The 22798-nt window shown below is 32.7% G+C and overlaps 1 protein-coding gene across 2 annotated transcripts; it reads left to right on the forward strand.

Annotated features, from left to right (window-relative positions):
• Window positions 1–754: 754 nt before the first annotated feature.
• Window positions 755–21111, forward strand: LOC127701502 (monocarboxylate transporter 14-like). Of its 2 annotated transcripts, XM_052205393.1 has the most exons (7): window positions 755–852; window positions 14458–14714; window positions 15287–15430; window positions 15918–16565; window positions 18474–18743; window positions 19905–20030; window positions 20744–21111. In XM_052205393.1, the coding sequence occupies exons 2-7, from the start codon at window positions 14516–14518 to the stop codon at window positions 20902–20904; spliced, it is 1548 nt and encodes a 515-aa protein (XP_052061353.1). In that variant the 5' UTR covers window positions 755–852; window positions 14458–14515; the 3' UTR covers window positions 20905–21111. The 2 variants fall into 2 exon arrangements, with proteins under 2 accessions (XP_052061353.1, XP_052061354.1); XM_052205394.1 differs by lacking the exons at window positions 755–852; window positions 19905–20030; window positions 20744–21111 and having other exon boundaries at window positions 14219–14714; window positions 15918–16123; window positions 18474–18602.
• The last annotated feature ends 1687 nt before the right edge of the window (window positions 21112–22798 follow it).

Genomic DNA, 22798 nt, shown 5'->3' on the forward strand with positions numbered 1-22798 from the left:
TGAGTAGTTGTTTCATAGGCAATCATACCTATTTATATATTTTTTTTTCAAAATTAATTTTGTTTGCAAACTCACCGAGTGATATTTGAAGTATAAATTCTAGGTACTGGCGTTGTTTATAATCTTAATTACGTGTTATAGTGGTTTTTTGTTGTTGTTGTCTTTATATATTTTCAACCTGTATTTAGTCCATTTTTGATAATATCCTTTTGGAGTGACTCGGTATTTATACATCCCGCCATTGTGTTATTGTACTATGGTAACTTTTTGTATTATGTTTATGTGTTTTGTCCATACATGCTATATGCCATTTTGTATTCTTTGTTGACATATTTCTTTGTTTTTATAGATGAGTGATTAAAATTATAACACAATGTTGACTGCTGTACCACAATTTTTGACATGTTTACCTATTATTTATGTTTCAAATTGTTTTGCTCACTGTTGTCAATATAATGGAATTCTATAAAATCAGATATAATCCACCATTTTCTATATAAGGAAATGCTTGTACCAAGTCAGGAATATGAAAGTTGTTTTCCATTCATTTGACGTGTTTGACCTTTTGATTTTGCCATTTGATAAGTGACTTTCCTTTTGAATTTTCCTTGGAATTCGGTATTTTTGTTATTTTACTTTTTCATCAATATATTATATTAATCTCTTTGGCCGTTCCGCCAATAGACATCTCATTTATATATCATATCTTCCTGCATGAGCACTGAAAAGTATTTTTAACTTTTAGTATGGTTCACTTGCTAGAAATCATGTGATGTTTCGTTTGCAATCAATATGTGCATATTTAGTATGTTTTGTCTGAATGTCATTTGAGAGACATATTGAATATAGCTAGTAAGTAGAATTATACATACTTATTGTGCTGCATAAAATGAATTATTGATTAGTTGAACGCAAAATTCTCTTATATTTCAAGTTGTTTAGTTATTTTTTATTTAATTTTATTTAAAAAAAAAATAATAATAATGTACACGCTTACAAGTACACAGCACAAGGCTAGATATTGTGTGTGTTCATGTACAGCTAGCTGTCAGACTTCAGGAGGGGGGATAATATACTGATGATCCCCTTTGAGAATTATGGTTGATGACCTGAAACATGGCCCCCTCTGTTACAATGTTCTAAAAATAAGAGACGTTGACCATAATTAAGAAAAAATTCGGAATAAGCTCCGTAAATGTCAAATTTCACCAATTTTTAGATAAATGTTAAATTTAAATATTTTAAATATCATCCCCAGCCACCAGCATCAGATATTGCTACCTCCGTTACAAAAAAATGCTTGAACACCAAAATTCTTGAAAATCTTGTATCGGAACATTTGCTATATCACACAATGTGGAAGTTGTAAATTTATATTCCTCTTCAATATACCGTCACCAACTGCATGGAGCATACCTACCACCTATATCAAAAATAGTAAAGGACATGGTACAATAAGGGTCATTTTTGGCCCCCTCTTCAATGAATTGAATTTTATAATTTCAATAGACTAGGTATAGAAATTTAAAAAATGACAATTTTTTTTATCAATTTTTGGTTGCCTAATTTGAAACCTGCCATTAATATACTATTATAAACCTTATTGTAAAAAAATGCCTCTTTTCCGTATAAATCTAAATGTATCATTCAATTTGTATAATACATATATGGAAATCTCAAACAGTTTCGTCTGTAACCGGCCGGGTAATTTGTCCCGAAATTTTACATATTCCGAGTATTTTTTACTTGAAAAGAAAAATAATTTAATTATCTTTTGTCGCTTTAATTTATTAGTGACTCAACCGGAGGTACAATTGCAAAACGTTTGTGTATCTTGTCTACCAAATGCACATGTTTTCACCATGTAAGGTGTTTATCTAAATCTATAAAAAAAAATCAACCTTGATAAAAAGATAAAAATAAACAATTTGAAAAATGATGAAATCGATAAAAAAAAAATCAACCTTGATAAAAAGATAAAAATAAACAATTTGAAAAATGATGGCAAAATCTTAAAACTAAAAATCATCAACTATGGAAGTATTCTTTCTTTAGTTGAGGGTGTCTTGTAGTCTTATTACTAAACTAACATTAGTGTTCATTGATTGGGGACCTGCTCTTTCTCTGACCAGCTGTGTATGCTGCCCATTTTTTTTTTACCAAAAGGATGGAAATATTAAATTATATGTTATTGAGGTACCTCCTTATAAACGGTTCTCTTAATATTTTTTTACGAATTAAGTAATAGGAATCTTTTTTAAAAAGATAAGTCTTTCTGTAAAGAGAAATCACAAATAGCAGTTACGTACATATATAACACACTAGATTGATATAAATTGTCTCAATAAAGTGAGGATATATATATAAACACGATACTGTTGGATAGTCAGAAATGTAAAGACGGTAGCTAAAATTTGCAATAAGTAATTAAGGAACATCCATGACATCAATACAATCGTCCTGAAAGCCATTTATCTTCGTCATTTCAACTCTGCTTCATTGGCAACCATACCACATCTCCATATTTATATATACTAACAATGGCTTTGCCCACAACAACAGTGCTCTAGTTTTGACATATGTCATACATTTACATAAAACAAGTCAACTGAAAACATTTAGTTTCAATGGACAATTTATCCAATAATATTGTCCCATAAGAGCTTATTATTTTTAAATTACAAAGTTTAACCTAGTTCTCTGTATTAAGCTCTTCCGAGTCCGTACAATTCGGATGTTTTCGTTTTAACTGTTTCTGCTTGTTACATAGGCGTAATGTGTCTTAAGACTTGTAATTTGCAATTGTTTGTCTGCATGTTTCTCTAAATTTTTGACATTTTCTCCCCTTGTGATCCATATAAGTCACTACGATATTCTTCCATTGCTTGTTAAACATCATGTTTCCAGTTGACTGGTCGACTGTAAGAGAGATAAATGTTACACGTCAAGTTAGCAATATTTCAAAATTATACAATAAAAACATTATATTAAAAGAGGATGGACTAAGAGTGGGAGGAGAATGTTCAAATAAATGTGGACAAGGTCAGTAATGGCAGTTTGTGGTCAACTGCGGTTATATATAGACACACAAGTGATAACATTTTAACATTGTGCATAATTGTAAAGAAATCCCGATTAAACAAATAGTGCAAATTATTACGGATATTTTTACTTATGGTTTGCATATAAAAGGCAAGTAATTTAATTTTCTACGATTCGTGACAGGAAGTCTGTATGAGATAAGATATAAGATAACAAGTATTTAATTAATGAACTTTTTAAATTGACATGACAAACATCAATGTAGTTTCCTGTGGTTTTTTTTCCAAGCTAGACGGATACGGTCAAGCCGCTTTTGTCTACTTAGAGAGCGTGTCGGGAAAGCAGTAATATGCCTTAAAAAGTTTTCCTGTAATTAAATGTTCTTTAATTGATCGGTGTTCTGTTTTTTATATTTAGTCTAAATGGACAGTTGCAGATATCCAGTGTAATAGTATTCTTTTGTTTTAGTCCAAAAATTAACATGATCTTTTGCCAAAATTGATAAATGCTGTTTTTTAAATATAAGCAAAAAATCGTCCTATTTTTCAGCAACCAGTTAAGATGTATAAGCTAACAAGTATAAGTTGAATGAGCTTTTCAATTTACATGACCAACCTTATTGTATATTATAATTCCCTTATTTGTTATTGTAGTTAAAGAATACCTCGTAAATTTTCATTCCGAAACAAAACTGCCTCAATTTTAGTCTTGAAAAATTGTATTAATATCTCCCCAAGGGTGACTGGGGAATAGAAATGTATCTATGATATGATTATTTATGGTCAGTTTGATCTTCTTCAGAACGGTAGTAAAACCCTTGCCAAAGTGGGGGTCCGTTTGGCTTTGTGGGATGTACAAGTACGCAGCCACGTCCGATCAGAATAGAGATATTAAATGCAATACGCTCTCTGCACGTTAAGAACCCTTGCAACACCTGAGCGGTGCATAGGTGGCATGTTGCAAGGCAAAATTTCTGTCCTTATATCCGATATATACTCATTTTCTAGTGGTAGTCTAAATTTTCCTGACGTTCATCGCAGATGGCCTCTATTACAAGACCTACTTGTATTTATTGTTGAATAAATCTCGTCTTGAATTAGCATGAAATTTTTGCAACTGAACTTTATGCAACTAACTATAAATCAATTAATCTCAATAAATTGACGATAAAGACGATATGTATGGAAAGTCAGAAATGTAAAGACGGTAGCTAAGAATTGCGATAAGTAATACAGGAACCTCCATGACATCATTAAAATAATCCTCAAAGCCAATTATTTTCGTCATTTCAACTCTGCCTAACTGGCAACCATACCACATCTCTTTGTTTTTATATACTTACAATGCCTTTGCCCATATCAACCGTGCTCCAGTTATGACATAGGTCATACATTAACAAACAGCAAGCCAACTGGAAACATTTAGTTTCAATAAATAATTTATCCAATGAAATTGTCTAGTAAAAGCATTATTATTTTACATATCTATAGTTTAAGCAAGCTCTTCACAGTTCGTACAATTCATATTTTTCTTTCTGTTTGTTACATAGGCATAATGTGTCTTAAGACTTGTAATGTGCAATTGTATGTCTGAATGTAGGTTGCCTTGCTTTGTTTTCGACATTTTCACCCAATTGTTACACAGCCTCTACGATATTCTTCCCTGGCTAATTGATGTTCATGTTTGACTGGTCGACGGCATGAGGGGTCAGTGTTACACGTCAAGCTAGCAATTATTTTAAAATTATACAATAAAAAGTAAAATAACAAAAAATACCGAACTCCAAATAAAACTCAAAACGGAAAGTCCTTTATCAAATGGCAAAATCAAAAATTCAAACACATCAAACGAATGAAAAACAAATGTCGTATTCCTGACTTGGTACAGACATTTCCTTATGTAGAAAATGTTGGATTAAACCTAGTTTTATAGCTAGCTAAACTTCTCACTTCTATGACAGTCGCATAGAATTCCATTATATTGACAACAATGTGTGAGCAAAACAAACAGATATAGGTAAAAATTTTAAAAAATAAGGTTTAGCAGTCAACATTGTGTTATAATCTTAATCACTTTAAAAACAAATAACTATAGACGAGTGACATTAACCATAAAATCATACTTTTAATGCACCCACCTAACATACGGCTAAATGATATACCATTCGAAAGCATATCATTTGCCCTATCTTTTTTGCCCGGTAGTCAAATATTCGTACGGTGCAATTTCCGTGAAATCACGATGAAAGGTCAAGGTCGCATACTTTCTAATTTTACAAGATGTCAGCATTTTTGGATACTCTGTCTTCTGAACAATAATGTTTTGTATGGAAATATGAAAATCTGTTAGAACAGATGTTAACAGTCACTTATCAAACGCACTTTAAAATATAAGTGACGGATTTTTAATAAATAGTGCCGTTTTCCAGAAATTCGAGTAAAAATGATAAAATTGCGTTGAAACCAACATTTTTGTCTGTTATTCATTTGTAATTCACCATAGAACCAAATAACATATTCTATTTAGTGCTGAGGAAGTTTTTGACATCATCAAATTACTACAATTACCTTTCATGATAATTAAACAGCCAATTATAACAACTCGTGCAGTTGGCCAAAATACCACCATCTGCTAAAAAGATAGCTTTTTGCTGTTCTATGTTAACAAAATTTGTATGTACCAATCTTTTAAAGCTGATTAATTTCTTGAAATACATGTAAATTGACACATACTGCAAATCTATTTTTTTATTTGAAAATTCTAGCAGTTCACTATAAGTACACTTTCAATTCCTGAGTACTAGTAGTTAAAATATTACACTGCAGTGTAAAGATGAATTATTGATTTTCGGCACTACTGGCTACTAAATCAAATTGAGAATGGAAATTGGGAATGTGTTAACGAGACACATCCCGACAAAAAAGCAGAAAACAGACCAAAGCCACCAATGGGTCTCCAAAACAGCGAAAAAATCATGTACCCGGAATCAGGATTCAGCTGGCCCCTGAACAAAAATGTGTACTAGTTTAGTGAAAACGGACGCCACACTAAACTCCGAAACATATAAATGAAGTAAAATTAAATATTAAGATTAACAAAGGCCAGAGGCTCCCGACTTAGGACAGGCGCAAAAATGCGGAGGGGTTAACATGTTTTGTGAGATCTCAACCATCCTCTTTACCTCTAGCAAATGAAGACTAAACAAACACACATCAATACGCACAGTAAAACTCAGTTAAAAAAAGTCCGAGTCCGATGTCAGAATAGGTAACTGATGAAATTAGCAAAATGACGGCGATACATAAATTAACAAAGGACTACAGCAGTATTACTGACATGCCAGCTCCAGACCTCATATATCTTCATCATAATTACACAGTATTTTGTGGCGATCAGTTTTTATTGGAGGCGGAAGCCGGAGTGCTCTGAGAGATCAACCGACCTTCAGCAGAAGGCTGACAATCCCCGTCAATTATACTTTAATTATATTTATCAGTATGAATGACGAAATTACTGTGTAGGTGTCACACAAAAATTCAACCAATCATCATTAATGGCCTTTTGTTAAAGTAGGCAACCTCTAATCAAACAAAGCAGTTTTGATGTAGATGTTGTAAATTACTACAACTTAATGTTGCAAGTAAATTTTCTTAATAAAAACTGATATATAAATATGCATTTAAACAAATTTTATTCTTAATTCAATTGCCTATGGTTTTGTATTTAAATCTAATTGTAACTGTACCACAGAATATTCTCATTTAAGACATCAGAAAACAAGAGCGCCGTTTCATAGAAGTGATAGGTTTTGCTTGTTATAAAGTCAGGTTTAACGCACCATTTTATACGCAAAAAAATGTAGAATCAAGTCAGGAACATGGCAGTTGCTTTCCATTTCCGTTATATGAGATTGAGCTTTTAATTTTTGCCATTTTATAAAGGACTTTCAGTTCTGAATTTCCCTTGAAGTACGGTATTTTTGTCATTTTACTTTTTAGTAGATCATCTGTCATGCATTGCTTATACATTGGCATATATAAGAATGAGGCAGTCTAAAACTATAGTCATAATTTTTCGTGCATAGGTTTCATATCAATAATAAGTGATATTAGTTGACTTGAAAAAAAAACATACCAAGTGGTATGCATTTATATATAAGTGTAAATAACATGGGTTAAAACAATCTGTTTAAATTCAGATCTGTTGCAACTCACATGTTATCAAATGAGGAAAACGAAATCAGAGATCCATAAAGTAATTAGATTGTGTGAAGGTAAGATTATGAGATGTAATGGTACATTTGATTTGCTTACTATTTAACTATTTTTTTATCATGAAAAACATCCCTTCATGTACAATCTCCATATGTGTACTTTAAAGACAAACCGACGTAGGGACGCAAGGTTTATATCTTACATCGATATCTGATCTAGCTGGTTTTCAATTTAAAAAAAAACAGATAACACAGGATCAAAGCAAAAAAGTCGGACAAACAAACTACACTCTTTAAAACACTATACCCAAAATGTGCGAACACTACCTAATACTTGTGGTAAATGCATTTGCTCAGTAAGAATATATTCAATCTTCCACAATATTAATTTTCTGTCATATTTAGTAAAACAACTAATAACATATGTAATAATGAGCTATAATTTAAAAGAATCAGCCGGATTAGTAATTGAAAAGGCGCATTGTGTAAACAGTATTCGTTTGAATATTGATTGAGAATAAACTTCGTCTTTCGACATCGGAAATACATTTTTACTATATATACCTTGTTTATTCACTATTCAAATATGGTTAATCATTTTCTTCCGATATTTACTATATTATCCAGCCAAAGAAAAGCCAAAATGATCCATATTTGAAGATGGTGTTTTTATACGGCAACTGCAAAAGTTTCATTAGAATCTGCATCTAGACCTATATTATATTAAGTTTACAATGATGCAAAAATTCTCTCGGGCTATAAACGATAAATTAGTTATATTTTTGACATATAGATATTGATACCTGAAGAATTATTTAGCTTTTAGTGCAATTTTATCATTTTTGGAAGTTATTTTTAAGAAATGCAATTTTATGTAAATATTGCGCAATTAACATTTTAGTTTGCATTTGATTTAAAATTATGGTATTTTGTTTTATAAGGATCAGACAATGTTTAGATGAAAAATATCATACAGGTACCAGAAAAGGGCATTTTGTTAAGTTCTAGCAAAATTTTGGAATATTCATATTTGACCTTTAAATAAACTTGATTTAACGAAAATTGCACCGTACGAATTATTGACGACCGGGCAAAATAGAAAGTACAGGTAATAAGCTTTCGAATGATATACAATATAGCCGTATGTTAGGTGGGTGCATTAAAGTCGTTAACTAAGCGTCTTTTTGAAAACTGTCACTCGCCTTCTATTTCAACAAAGAAAAACAAAAATTGCATATAGACACTCTATAGACAAAGTACATGAGCAAAATGAAAGATAAGAGTACAAAAATGACCTTAGCACAATAACACAATGGCGGGATGTATAAATACCGACCCATGCCAAAAGTATATTGCCAAAAATGGACTAAACAGCAAATGTTAGAAATGTACAAAGACAAATAAAACGAACACTATATAACGTAAGTAAGATGATAAACAACGTCAGTACCTAGAATCTATACTTTAAGACCATCATGTATTATTTCTGAAGTTGATACGGAATATTTGTCAACAAGGTCTTGGTATCTTCCGGTGAACTTTTTTTGAAAAAGAGCGAGACGTTCTTTGGCATAACCCTGGTTCATCAACTTTCTGTTCAGACAGTGGTGACGTTTAAAAAGGTCGGAGTAGCAACTGCAAGCTCTTGAATACCAAATGAGTTTGGAAATGTATATCTCATATGCAGGTGAAGTTGGTAGATTGCTGCTAAGGTTTGGGTATTTTATAAAACATTATTAAAAAAGAGGATAGACTAAGGTCGAGAGGAAACTGTTCAATTTAATATTGACAAGGTCAGTAGTGGTGTTCGGGGTTAACCCGGGTATCTATATACAAGTGATAACGAAAAAATAGTACAAATCACGGGTTCCACATGTGCAGCAGGATCTGCTTACCCTTCCGGAGCATCTGATATCACCCCCAGTTTTTGGTGGGATTCGTGTTGCTCAGTCTTCAGTTTTCTATGTTGGGTTTTGTCTACTGTTGTTTGTCTTTTTCTTTTTTAGTCTTGTCTTTTTCTTTTTTAGTCATGGCGTTGTCAGTTTATTTTCGACTTATGAGTTTGAATGTCCCTTTGGTATCTTTCGTCTCTCTTTCATTACCGATAGTTTTACGAATGGGTTGCATATAAAAGACAAGTAATTTTATTTTCTACAATTGTGATTTCTAATTTACAATTTTACACCACTCTCTCTCTCTCCAGTTGTAAACAAACATTATATAATAAAATTGAGAATGGAAATAGAGAATATGTCAAAGAGACATCAACCTGACCAAAGAACAGACAACAGCCGAAGGCCACCAATTGGTCTTCAACCCAGCGAGAAAATCCCGCACCCGGAGGTGATCCTCAGCTGGCCCCTAAATAAAATTGTGTACTGGTTCAGTGAAAATGGACGTCACACTAAACTCAAAACATATAAATGAACTAAAATTAAAAAAAACATACAAGACTAACAAAGGCTAGAGGCTCCTGACTTGGGACAGGCGCAAAAATGCGGCGGGATTAAACATGTTTTGTGAGATCTCAACCCTCCCCCTATACCTCTAGCCAATGTAGAATAAAGAAACACATAGAAATACGCACAGTAAAAACTCAGTTCAAAAGAAGTCCGAGTCCGATGTCAGAATAGGTAACAAAAGAAACTAAGCAAAATGACAATGATACATAAATGAACAAATAACAATAATAATGTTGTTTTGTTTTTAAATATAATCAAAATTCGTCCAATTTTCAGCGACCAGATAATATCTTACGATAAAAAGTATTTGATTAATGAACTTTTTAAATAACACGACAAACATCATTGTAATTTCCTTTGTTTTAAAACCTAGACGGATACGGTCACGCCTCTTTTGTATAATTAAAGAGTGTTTCAGGAAGTGTATGTATTTAATCTTATTTTTCTTTAATTAAATTCCTTGAAGTGACAGGGGTTTTGTTTTTAATTTCAGTATATAAATGGACTCGGGAAATATTTTTCTTGTTATAGTCCAAAAATTGACCCGATCGTTATCAAACTTGATTAATGATGGGTTTTTTTACTATACGCACACATTTTGTTTTGCTGACCATTTAAGAGATAAGCTAACAAAATATTAGATTAATAGGCGAGTGACAGTTTTCAAAAAGACGCTTAGTTAACGACTTTAATGCACCCACCTAACATACGGCTATATTGTATATCATTCGAAAGCTTATTACCTGTACTTTCTATTTTGCCCGGTCGTCAATAATTCGTACGGTGCAATTTTCGTTAAATCAAGTTTATTTAAAGTTAAAATATGAATATTTCAAAATTTTGCTAGAACTTAACAAAATGCCCTTTTCTGGTACCTGTATGATATTTTTCATCTAAACATTGTCTGATCCTTATAAAACAAAATACCATAATTTTAAATCAAATGCAAACTAAAATGTTAATTGCGCAATATTTACATAAAATTGCATTTCTTAAAAATAACTTCCAAAAATGATAAAATTGCACTAAAAGCTAAATAATTCTTCAGGTATCAATATCTATATGTCAAAAATATAACTAATTTATCGTTTATAGCCCGAGAGAATTTTTGCATCATTGTAAACTTAATATAATATAGGTCTAGATGCAGATTCTAATGAAACTTTTGCAGTTGCCGTATAAAAACACCATCTTCAAATATGGATCATTTTGGCTTTTCTTTGGCTGGATAATATAGTAAATATCAGAAGAAAATGATTAACCATATTTGAATAGTGAATAAACAAGGTATATATAGTAAAAATGTATTTCCGATGTCGAAAGACGAAGTTTATTCTCAATCAATATTCAAACGAATACTGTTTACACAATGCGCCTTTTCAATCACTAATCCGGCTGATTCTTTTAAATGATAGCTCATTATTACATATGTTATTAGTTGTTTTACTAAATATGACAGAAAATTAATATTGTGGAAGATTGAATATATTCTTACTGAGCAAATGCATTTACCACAAGTATTAGGTAGTGTTCGCACATTTTGGGTATAGTGCTTTAAAGAGTGTAGTTTGTTTGTCCGACTTTTTTGCTTTGATCCTGTGTTGTCTGTTTTTTTTTTAATTGAAAACCAGCTAGATCAGATATCGATGTAAGATATAAACCTTGCGTCCCTACGTCGGTTTGTCTTTAAAGTGCACATATGGAGATTGTACATGAAGGGATGTTTTTCATGATAAAGAAATAGTTAAATAGTAAGCAAATCAAATGTACCATTACATCTCATAATCTTACCTTCACACAATCTAATTACTATATGGATCTCTGATTTCGTTTTCCTCATTTGATAACATGTGAGTTGCAACAGATCTGAATTTTAAACAGATTGTTTTAACCCATGTTATTTACACTTATATATAAATGCATACCACTTGGTATGTTTTTTTTCAAGTCAACTAATATCACTTATTATTGATATGAAACCTATGCACGAAAAATTATGACTTTAGTTTTAGACTGTCTCATTCTTATATATGCCAATGTATAAGCAATGCATGACAGATGATCTACTAAAAAGTAAAATGACAAAAATACCGTACTTCAAGGGAAATTCAGAACTGAAAGTCCTTTATAAAATGGCAAAAATTAAAAGCTCAATCTCATATAACGGAAATGGAAAGCAACTGCCATGTTCCTGACTTGATTCTACATTTTCTTGCGTATAAAATGGTGCATTAAACCTGACTTTATAACAAGCAAAACCTATCACTTCTATGAAACGGCGCTCTTGTTTTCTGATGTCTTATATGAGAATATTCTGTGGTACAGTTACAATTAGATTTAAATACAAAACCATAGGCAATTGAATTTAGAATAAAATTTGTTTAAATGCATATTTATATATCAGTTTTTATTAAGAAAATTTACTTGCAACATTAAGTTGTAGTAATTTACAACATCTACATCAAAACTGCTTTGTTTGATTAGAGGTTGCCTACTTTAACAAAAGACTATTGATGATGATTGGTTGAATTTTTGTGTGACACCTACACAGTAATTTCGTCATTCATACTGATAAATATAATTAAAGTATAATTGACGGGGATTGTCAGCCTTCGTTGAAGGTCGGTTGATCTCTCAGAGCACTCCGGCTTCCGCCTCCAATAAAAACTGATCGCCACAAAATACTGTGTAATTATGATGAAGATATATGAGGTCTGGAGCTGGCATGTCAGTAATACTGCTGTAGTCCTTTGTTAATTTATGTATCGCCGTCATTTTGCTAATTTCATCAGTTACCTATTCTGACATCAGACTCGGACTTTTTTTAACTGAGTTTTACTGTGCGTATTGATGTGTGTTTGTTTAGTCTTCATTTGCTAGAGGTAAAGAGGATGGTTGAGATCTCACAAAACATGTTAACCCCTCTGCATTTTTGCGCCTGTCCTAAGTCGGGAGCCTCTGGCCTTTGTTAATCTTAATATTTAATTTTACTTCATTTATATGTTTCGGAGTTTAGTGTGGCGTCCGTTTTCACTAAACTAGTACACATTTTTGTTCAGGGGCCAGCTGAATCCTGATTCCGGGTACATGATTTTTTCGCTGTTTTGGAGACCCATTGGTGGCTTTGGTCTGTTTTCTGCTTTTTTGTCGGGATGTGTCTCGTTAACACATTCCCAACTCCATTCTCAATTTGATTTAGTAGCCAGTAGTGCCGAAAGTGGAGTTAAACAATCAATAATTCATCTTTACACTGCAGTGTAATATTTTAACTAATAGTACTCAGGAATTGAAAGTGTACTTATAGTGAACTGCTAGAATTTTCAAATAAAAAAATAGATTTGCAGTATGTGTCAATTTACATGTATTTCAAGAAATTAATCAGCTTTAAAAGATTGGTACATACAAATTTTGTTAACATAGAACAGCAAAAAAGCTATCTTTTTAGCAGATGGTGGTATTTTGGCCAACTGGTCGAGTTGTTATAGTTGGCTGTTTAATTATCATGAAAGGTAATTGTAGTAATTTGATGATGTCAAAAACTTCCTCAGCACTAAATAGAATATGTTATTTGGTTCTATGGTGAATTACAAATGAATAACAGACAAAAATGTTGGTTTCAACGCAATTTTATCATTTTTACTCGAATTTCTGGAAAACGGCGCTATTTATTAAAAATCCGTCACTTATATTTTAAAGTGCGTTTGATAAGTGACTGTTAACATCTGTTCTAACAGATTTTCATATTTCCATACAAAACATTATTATTCAGAAGACAGAGTATCCAAAAATGCTGACATCTTGTAAAATTAGAAAGTATGCGACCTTGACCTTTCATCGTGATTTCACGGAAATTGCACCGTACGAATATTTGACGACCGGGCAAAAAAGATAGGGCAAATGATATTCTTTCGAATGGTATATCATTTAGCCGTATGTTAGGTGGGTGCATTAAAAGTATGATTTTATGGTTAATGTCACTCGTCTATAATGAGCTTTTTAATTTACATAGCCAATATTATTGTAATTTCATGTTTAGTTGTCGATTTATTCTAAATGCATAAGGAGATTTGTGATATATACTATGTACCGTCATATTATTCTCAAACAAAACTGCTTCAATTTTACATTTGAAAAATGTATAAATAGCTTATGTTCCATATTTATCCTTTAAGATGTTTGATATTTTTTTTTACTAGTTTTGCTCTTTGTTATTTTTATTTTCTATTTGCAGTTTTTGCTATCAATGTGCCATCCGAGCATTTGGAAAAAAAAACAAGAAATAAAAATTGAGAATATCAGCATAAAATCTTTTAAAATTGAATAAGAATGCGAAGTCATGTATAATTATAGGACTAAATTAATGCTATATTTCTATTATAATATGTAATTTTAGTATTTTCAGTTTGCATCGTCATACAACTAAATAAACGTTCCTGTTACAGAAAATTTTTGTATTTACATCCGTCTACATTACACGACACATATCTTATGGTTTATAAAAGAAGATTACATAATAGACCAATTACATGTAAACACACCGTGGTAAACTGTGTATTAAAACGTTCAAATCAATAATGCAAAACTGTTGAACAGATGGACGATCTTTGATAGATAGTGCAGTACACACACACACACACACACACACACACACACTTAAATGAAATTTAAATGATTCAGTTAACACGTGGGAGGCAAACTAATTAAACAATTGGATTTATATCAATAATTGTAATATTTCAGGACGATATAAACTCAACAGGAAATATTATCATGGATGAGTAGCTGACAAAATATCAGGATGAGAAAATACGTAACTGGACCTGACGGGGGATGGGGCTGGGTGGTCTGCCTTGGGACGTTTATTGTAGCATTTATAGTGGAGGGAACGACTGCTGCATTTGGAGTGCTAATTATACCAATCCAAGAAGAATTTAAAGCATCGAAGTCCAGTACTACGTGGGTAGCTTCGCTGTCATTTGGAGTATGTTACCTCATAGGTATGTTTGTTTTTGTATTTTAATGATTATCCAATAAATGAAACGGTTTATTTATAGGTTATCCATTAATTGTTATTATTTAATATTGATTTCTTGATTTTGAAATCACGGTAACATAAACTTTTAACGTTTCGAGACTATTGAGAATAAACTCATCATAGATACTAGAAATTAAAATTGTGTTCGCCAGATGCGCGTTTCGTCTACAAAAGACTCATCTGTGACGCTCGCATCAAAAAGTTAAATAGGTCAAATAAAGTACGAAGCTGAAGAGCATTGAGGACCCAAAATCCCATAAGGGAAATTTGATTGTTTTATATATACTGTGGTTATGGAATAATACCCAGCTAACTATTTTGATGTTTCAACTAGGCAATCTACTTCATGGGCATTTAGAACAACTACAAAAATTATATAAATACATGTGTCATGTGTGTATAACACTAAACCTACATATACTCATTCTAAAACAAACTAGTTCATCCTTCATGTATTGTTTTTTTTTCAATGATTCAACGTATCGATTATCCAAATTTGTGTTTTCTTATGTATATGTGTGGTTTTTATTTCAGGACCAATTGTTAGTATGTTTCTGGAAAGATTTTCCTTACGACAAGTTACAATAACCGGTGCTGTAATAGGATTCATCGCATTTACGGTCTCTGCATTCTCTCCAAATATTATTGTTCTAATCATAGCGTATGGTATATTAGGAGGTATATTGCTTATAATATTCAATCAAAACTGACCTAAAAATCCATTCAGATATATGATATTTCTGATGAGATTAGCGGTGACAAAACTTTTGCAATCAAGGAATGTATTTCCCTCATGCAAAGCCCCGATTTCTTGTTCGAGTTTACCTACACTTTAGGTCCCTTTTCGGTTACGTCAAGATTTTGTATTTCCAAACATTATGTCCTAAGCATCACTGAAGATACATTAATTGTCGAAGCGCGCATCTGATGTAGTAACATTGGTACCGTTCAATGCTATATGTTGTATTTTTGTTACCGTTTTGCGTTTACACTGGTTTTTTTAAATTTTATTTTCCGTACACTGAACACGGAAAATTAAACGATTGATCTATGTTTGTTTAAATATTGCAACATTTCAGTCCTATAACATGTATCCATTCAGTTTTAGATATAATAAATATAAATGTTATGAAAACAGTAAGTTAATGAATTCACTTTGTTACAGGAATAAGCATGGGTGTGACATTTATGACGGCAATCGTTGCTGTAGGTAGATATTTTAACAACAGACGCGCAATGGCAACGGGATTAGCCATGAGCGGAGCTGGTTTTGGAATGTTCGCATATCCGTTCTTTACAGAAATCATTCTACAAGTGCTTGACTGGCGAGGGACTGTTCTATTGGTTGCAGCTATTTACCTGAATTGTGCTGTAAGTGGTGCAATGTTCAGACCACTTGCTATTTTGGAACCCGAAGAAGAAAATACCGATACCACGGTGTCATTAGAAACACGTGAAAAATTAATCCTTTCACAAAAAAGAAAGCTTTTATCTGAAAAAAACTACCATTCTTTACAACATATAAATAGCCACGTTCTTCAATACGAAGAATTAGCTGCTAAAGCTAATAGTATGGATTGTGTTAAAATTACTGATAAATTTTTGCCTAGCGGTTTATCTAAAAACGATATATACAGTAGTGGCTTCATGCAAATTTCATGCGAACAAATACAGTCTGAATCGAAACTATCATCTATTGAACCAGAGAATGAAAACTCTCGTTGTGTAAATATGGCCCGTTATGGAGATAACTTTCACGTTTTGAAGCAGCCTTCTTTTATCGTGGTATTGCTTACAATGGTGTTTTGGTCAGGTACACTTAACCTATACTACATATCTGGGGGATCTAGGATTCTGAATTAAGGGTGCTCTCCTTTAAAATGTTTAAAATGGGTTCGTATTGCTCTTGCTTTAGTTTATAGTGCTGCACTTCTGCTTTTTCTTTTTTTAATGAATATGTTGTTAGTATCGGTAGCAGACTTGTCTATCCTTATGACGTGTTTTAATTAAAACAAATTTAACAGCAATATACCAACTTCACCTGCATATGGGATAAACATTTCCTTAATCATTCGGTATTCAAGAGCTTGCAGCTGCTACTCGGACTTTGTAAAACGTCACCACTGTCTGAGCAGAAAGTTGATGAACCAGGGTTATGTCAAAGAACGTCTCGTCCTTTTTCTAAAAAAGTTCATCGGGAGATACCAAGACCTTCTTGATAAATATTCCGTATCAACTTCACAACTTATACATGATGGTCTTGATGTATAATTTCTAGGTACTGACGTTGTTTGTAATCTTAATTACGTGTAATAGTGTTCTTTTTATTTGTCTTTGCATATTTTTAACCTTTACTGTCCATTTTTGGTAATATACTTTTGGCGTGGCTCGGTATTAATACATCCCGCACTTGTGCTATTGTGCTATGATCATTTTTTGTATTCTTGTCTTTCATTTTTGCTGATGTAAATTGTTTATGGAATGTCTATATGCCATTTTGTTTTTCTTTATTGAAATAGTTACAGTATTTGTTTTCATAGTGATTGAGATAATAACACAATATTGACTGCTGTACCAAATATTTTGACATGTTTACCTATTATGTCTGTTTGTTTTGCTCACACAGTGTTGTCAATACAATTGATATGGGACTGTCATACAAGTTAGCGGTTAAGCTAGCTATAAAACCAGGTTTAATCCACCATTTTGACATAAAATTGGCATGACCGATGGTTTAGGAATTTTGGTGATCTCTTATGGGTAGATGAGAGTCAATTACTTCTCCGCCATCGCGTGATCCCTAATCACTTGATATAACTTATCAACATACTAGTATTTAATAGGAGTAACACGACGGCTGTCACATGTGAAGCAGGATCTAGATCGGCTAAACCTTTCGGAGTGTCTGAGATCACCTTTGTTTTTTTCTGGTGTGTTGTTGCTCACTCAGTCTAGTTTTCTATGATGTGTATTTCCGGTAGAAAGAGGCATCTGTTTTGGTGTGCGGGATGTTGAAACGCGAAGCCACGTCCGGTCGGAACAAGGACCATTAATCCACTTTTTCATGAAAAATACCACGCTCTCTGCTCAAGAGGAGCTCTTGCAAACAACTCCTTAAGGTGTCCTGTTATAAGGTAAAATTTCTGCCCGTGTCAATATGCCTTTGTTTTCAATAGGCAAATCAGATTTCCCGCTCTACATCACGGTCCACTCACTTTGCAAGGCCTACCTATTGGATTTATTGTTTTGTTATTCAAAATATTTGCTACTTGACGTTAATCAAACAACATTCATACATTGTTTCTGTGTGTTTAACTGTTAAATGGGGATTTAGAATTTTCTTAACATGTTTGGTCTCCATACGTACTAACTGGATTTATTATTTCGGGTTGCTGTCTCATTCAATTATACCCCAAATCTCCTGAAATTCATTATCAGAGTCTTACAATTATATCTCTTGTAAGGGACACTTACAATAAATCTGAAGTGTCATTCAAAAACATGCATACGACTGGAATGATTTATATGTTCATGTATGAGAACCTTCACTATTGCAACAGTATTGTTATTTTAACGTGATAGAATTGTATTTCTCTTATATTCATCTTATATACTTGTTATAAAAATATGAAAAAGTTATGACTTTAGTAGTGTACAACTGGTTCCGTTCTTGGAATAGACAAATAATCCATTTGATATGTTTTTTTCCGCTTTGTTTCAGTTCAGTACATATGTACTCTTTACATCCCGGATTTCGCTTCATCAAAAGGAATCCCTGGGACAGAAAGTGCCTTACTGGTGTCCTTCATAGGAGTAACTAATACCTTAGGACGGATATTTACAGGATTTATAATAGATTTTCTTCATATCAGGAGTATAACATTATATTTTACAGCATTTGTTGTTGTTACTATAGGAACATTTTTACTTCCTTTCTGTATAAGTTTCTGGCAGATAGCAGTATATTCAATAATTTCTGGATTCTGTGTAGGTAAGTACGAGATGGTATCAAATTTTCGCTATCTGATACCAATTTAATCTTGATTTCCTAATTATATGATTTGGAGAGTAAATTATCAATTATTATCAAAAATATATATACACAAAACTCCCTTTATGCTGAAAAACGCTGAGATGTAACCAAGAGGAACCCACTAGCGTGGTACGTATATTTTGATGAATTCTCAGCGGATAAATTTTGCTGCTTCTCCCCTAAAGTCTAAAGTTGCAACTCCTGCAGACAAAGCTGATCTCTTATGAATATAGTTTCCGAACGTCTCTTTTGGGGTATAGTCTGAGGTTATAGCTCTCGATACATGCAAAAAAACTCTATACGTACTCAAGTTCTAATTAGTGACCCTTACAGATCGAACGGAACTGTGTATTTTTATATCCAAAAGGACTTAGTATCTGATTTAAAAAAAAACGGGGAGCGGTTTTGCTATAGATTGTTGGTTGCTTTACGTCCAGTGGCAAATATTTCATGCACGTTCAGGACGAGAACAAGTTAACAATCAATACAATAGGTAGATGCTGTAGTAGAAGCCATCCGGGATAAAGGTCGGGGAAATGTGGACTGCGACGGGAAAATGAGGGTATATTTGATAGCGGCAGAAATTTAGCCTTGCAACAGGCGACCTACGGACCCCCTCAAAAAGTTGTTACAATGGTTCTTAACGTGCAGGGAGCGTGGCACTCTTTCCACGCGAGGCATCGGATTTAACGTTCCCATTCTGACCGGACGTGGCTGCGAACTTGTACATCCCGCACAGTCAAACGGACGCCCCACTTTGGCGAGGGTTTTACTGTCGGTCGGAGGAAGACTAATGATGGCTGTATTTCTATTTCCCAGTCACCCTTGGTTTTTTTTGCTATAGACAATCTAACCTTGGGGTAATTTGGTACATGTACATGGCACTTGGTTATGTGTCTGTCCATAGGGAAGTGTCAATTTCAGTTCCTTGTTTTATTATATTATTCTTTACAAAATGTGGTTTTCTATATATCTATAATATATTTATTGTTACTTCTGCTAAATTAGTATATACAAGTTTAAAATTATTTTTAAAATGATCATCGCCTTAGAGATCTTAACACATTATTGTTACTTCTAAATTAGTATATAGAAGTTTAAAATTAATTGGTTTTCCAGGAACTTTCACAGGAATGAGAACTATTGTGATAGTAGATTTTGTAGGAATTGATCATCTGTCTCATGCGTTCGGATGGGTATCATTTTTCCAGGGAATATCATGTATACCAGTACCACCGTTAGCGGGTAAGACAATTTTTATCATTACCTCATATTTATCGCCACCATATATATATATATATAAGATTCCACTCACAGCTTATCCTTATTTTTGTACCATAATGACATCAAGAAGCAAACAAGATTTGTACTTTCAATACACCTCATCGTCTAAAGCGGCTTAAATATAATATTGGGGGTAAAATGATGTGCATAAAAGTTGTAAAAAAAATAGAGAAAAAATACGTCACCGGAAAACGATCAGCTGGGAATGATTTACCTTTATTTCGAATGGGTCCAAAATCGTTACTTGACTCCTTATTGGAGGAAGTGTCAATTGTTGCGTTTTTGATACTATTTTGTACGCTATAATAGGAAAACAGAATCTGCATGTATTAACATCAAAACTTACCAGCAAGAGCACATCTACATATGGAAATGGAAGTAAACTTAACCGAAATCGTCAATCTATTCATTATACATGTTCTCCCAGAATAACGTTTTGTCTATTTTCTTTGTGTACCTCGTGCTGTGTTGTCACACAAGTGGACGTTACGACAGGCACCGTATTTCTCTTAATCTATATTCACCATGAAATTTATCGAGAAGAGTTAAAACACGTATTATAATAGTTTGATATACATAAAGAAGTTGTATTTAACTCTGTATTTGACTTTATAGTTATACAATTATTATATGTTTATACAAGAAAGTCACCGTATATCATTTTTATGTTGAAGGTTTCATATATGATAAATCTGGATCTTACTTCTACACGTTTTTACTGGTTGCCACATACTATCTGTGCGGTTGTGTAACCAGTCTATCACTACGACTCAGTAATAGATGCTGTAAAACTGAAGAGACACTAACAGAGGAAGAACAGCCTTTTGAAAGATAATTATTTATTGAATTAAAGGAAAATAAAAAGGAAGAAAAAACTTACATTTAAATCAAAAGTCATGAAATTTTATTCGTCATATAACATAACTTGCTCAAACCTCTAAAACAGTATAAAATCTTTACATATAAGTGATATCATTTATCAGCTTGTAATAAGTTGTTTAGTGATAGCTCTTGGCAATTAAACCATAAAAGAAGACATAAATTGATTTGTTTCATTTTATTCATATTAACAAATAGCGACCGATTTCTCCATACAGTAATAGTAGGGTGCCCAATGTCCAAAAAGTCCTCTAGTTAACGAGTTTAAGTTAACGGATAACACACGGCTGATTTTTTTTTGCATATTATAGGAAATTTATTATATTTTACAATCATGATTGTCGTCGCAAGTTCCCGTGGTCACGATTTTCTAAATTTCGTGTTTTACAGGGTACCACCAGATACCGTATTGTACGGGGAATCTTTAACATGAAAAATAAAATTATTGCGTTCTTTGTTGTTAGCTAAACAGTACCTATAATATAGTTTATATATTAAATATATCATATAACGAAATCAGAAAGTATTTAAGTGATTTTGATATAAGTATTTCAGCATTTTAGTAAGAGTAAAATTTTACCCGAAATTTACCCTATTTTCATTGAAAGCAAAATTATTACGTGTATCATCACAATATTTTTTACTCTGATTTAATCAATAAGACACAGTGCATATTTGTGCCAAATTGCATGCGTGAAATAAAAATCGTTTTGAATAAAATTAGCAATTAAAAACACAAATTAAGTCAACATTTTTGTATTGATTAAACACGGATTATCTCGTGCCATTAATCATTTTGTTGCTTACACTACTAGGTCAACAACAAGGACAGAGGTCACTCAAAACATTTGTCTTTTTTGCTTGTTGGGTGGTTGATTTATTTGTTTTGAATAGCCAGCTAACTTTGTAGATTATCACTTGGTTCGGAGAAATCTGTTTTGTGTCTGTTTTTCAAAACTTTAAACTTTTTATTGAATAAATATTTTGTTAAAATTGTAGTATAAGAATCAAATCGGTTGGTTTTGTTTCACACCCGGAATATGGCACTTCAAAAGTCTTATATGATGTTTTCGACCTAAATCCCTTTCGATGGGAACGACAACAAAAATATACCACCGTGCAACAAAAAACAAAAAAACATACAACAGACAGCAACCAACGACAACCACTTAATTGCAGGCTCCTGATTTTGGACAGGCATATACAGAATTTGGAGGGGTTAAACATGTTTGTGATCCTTCATCCCTCCCCTGACTTGGACAATGGTATAACAACACAGCATAAGAAAAATCTGTTGAAAAACAGTTTGAAATGGCTTGACTTATCAAATCGGCATGAAGCACAAAAACAAACTAACATGAAGACAAAAAACACAAAGTACCGATATAATAGTACTCGCCGCTAGGGTAGAACATTTTATATTCTGAAGAAAGGGATGGGGCTGGCGGCGCGAAAATTTATTTTTACTTTTGTAAACATTCATATCCTCAACTATTCTGCATTTCATGTTGAAGAGTGTTCATTCTCATCCTGTCTTGTGCAAAGTCAATTATTTCAGTTCATACCAGGCCAAGTAATTCATTTTCAAAATCCTCATTCCCTCCCTGTTTTCGAGTCGAAATCAAATGGGTGTTCCTTTACTGAAAACTAATGAAAGGACATCATCAATTGTCTGAGAAAAGTATGATCATAAACATCATTACCGTAAAAACTAGCTTTTGTTATAAATCAGGCCGTTGGTTTTTTTTCAAATGAATTCTTTCATTTTTTTCATAACTGACCTTTTTATAGCCGACCATACGGTATGCGTTTTTCACATTGTCGAGGACCGTACGGTTGCCTATAATTGC

The sequence above is a fragment of the Mytilus californianus genome, unplaced genomic scaffold, assembly GCF_021869535.1.
Source record: "Mytilus californianus isolate M0D057914Y unplaced genomic scaffold, xbMytCali1.0.p SCAF_5, whole genome shotgun sequence".
In the NCBI taxonomy this organism is placed as follows: domain Eukaryota; kingdom Metazoa; phylum Mollusca; class Bivalvia; order Mytilida; family Mytilidae; genus Mytilus; species Mytilus californianus.

Excerpts from the sequence above, each read along its gene's own strand:
- LOC127701502 (XM_052205393.1), top strand. The coding sequence starts at position 14,516 with ATGAGAAAATACGTAACTGGACCTGACGGGGGATGGGGCTGGGTGGTC. Across the intron at positions 16,566-18,473 it reads TACAATGGTGTTTTGGTCAG|TTCAGTACATATGTACTCTT; the intron begins GTACACTTAACC and ends GCTTTGTTTCAG. Across the intron at positions 18,744-19,904 it reads AATTTCTGGATTCTGTGTAG|GAACTTTCACAGGAATGAGA; the intron begins GTAAGTACGAGA and ends TTGGTTTTCCAG.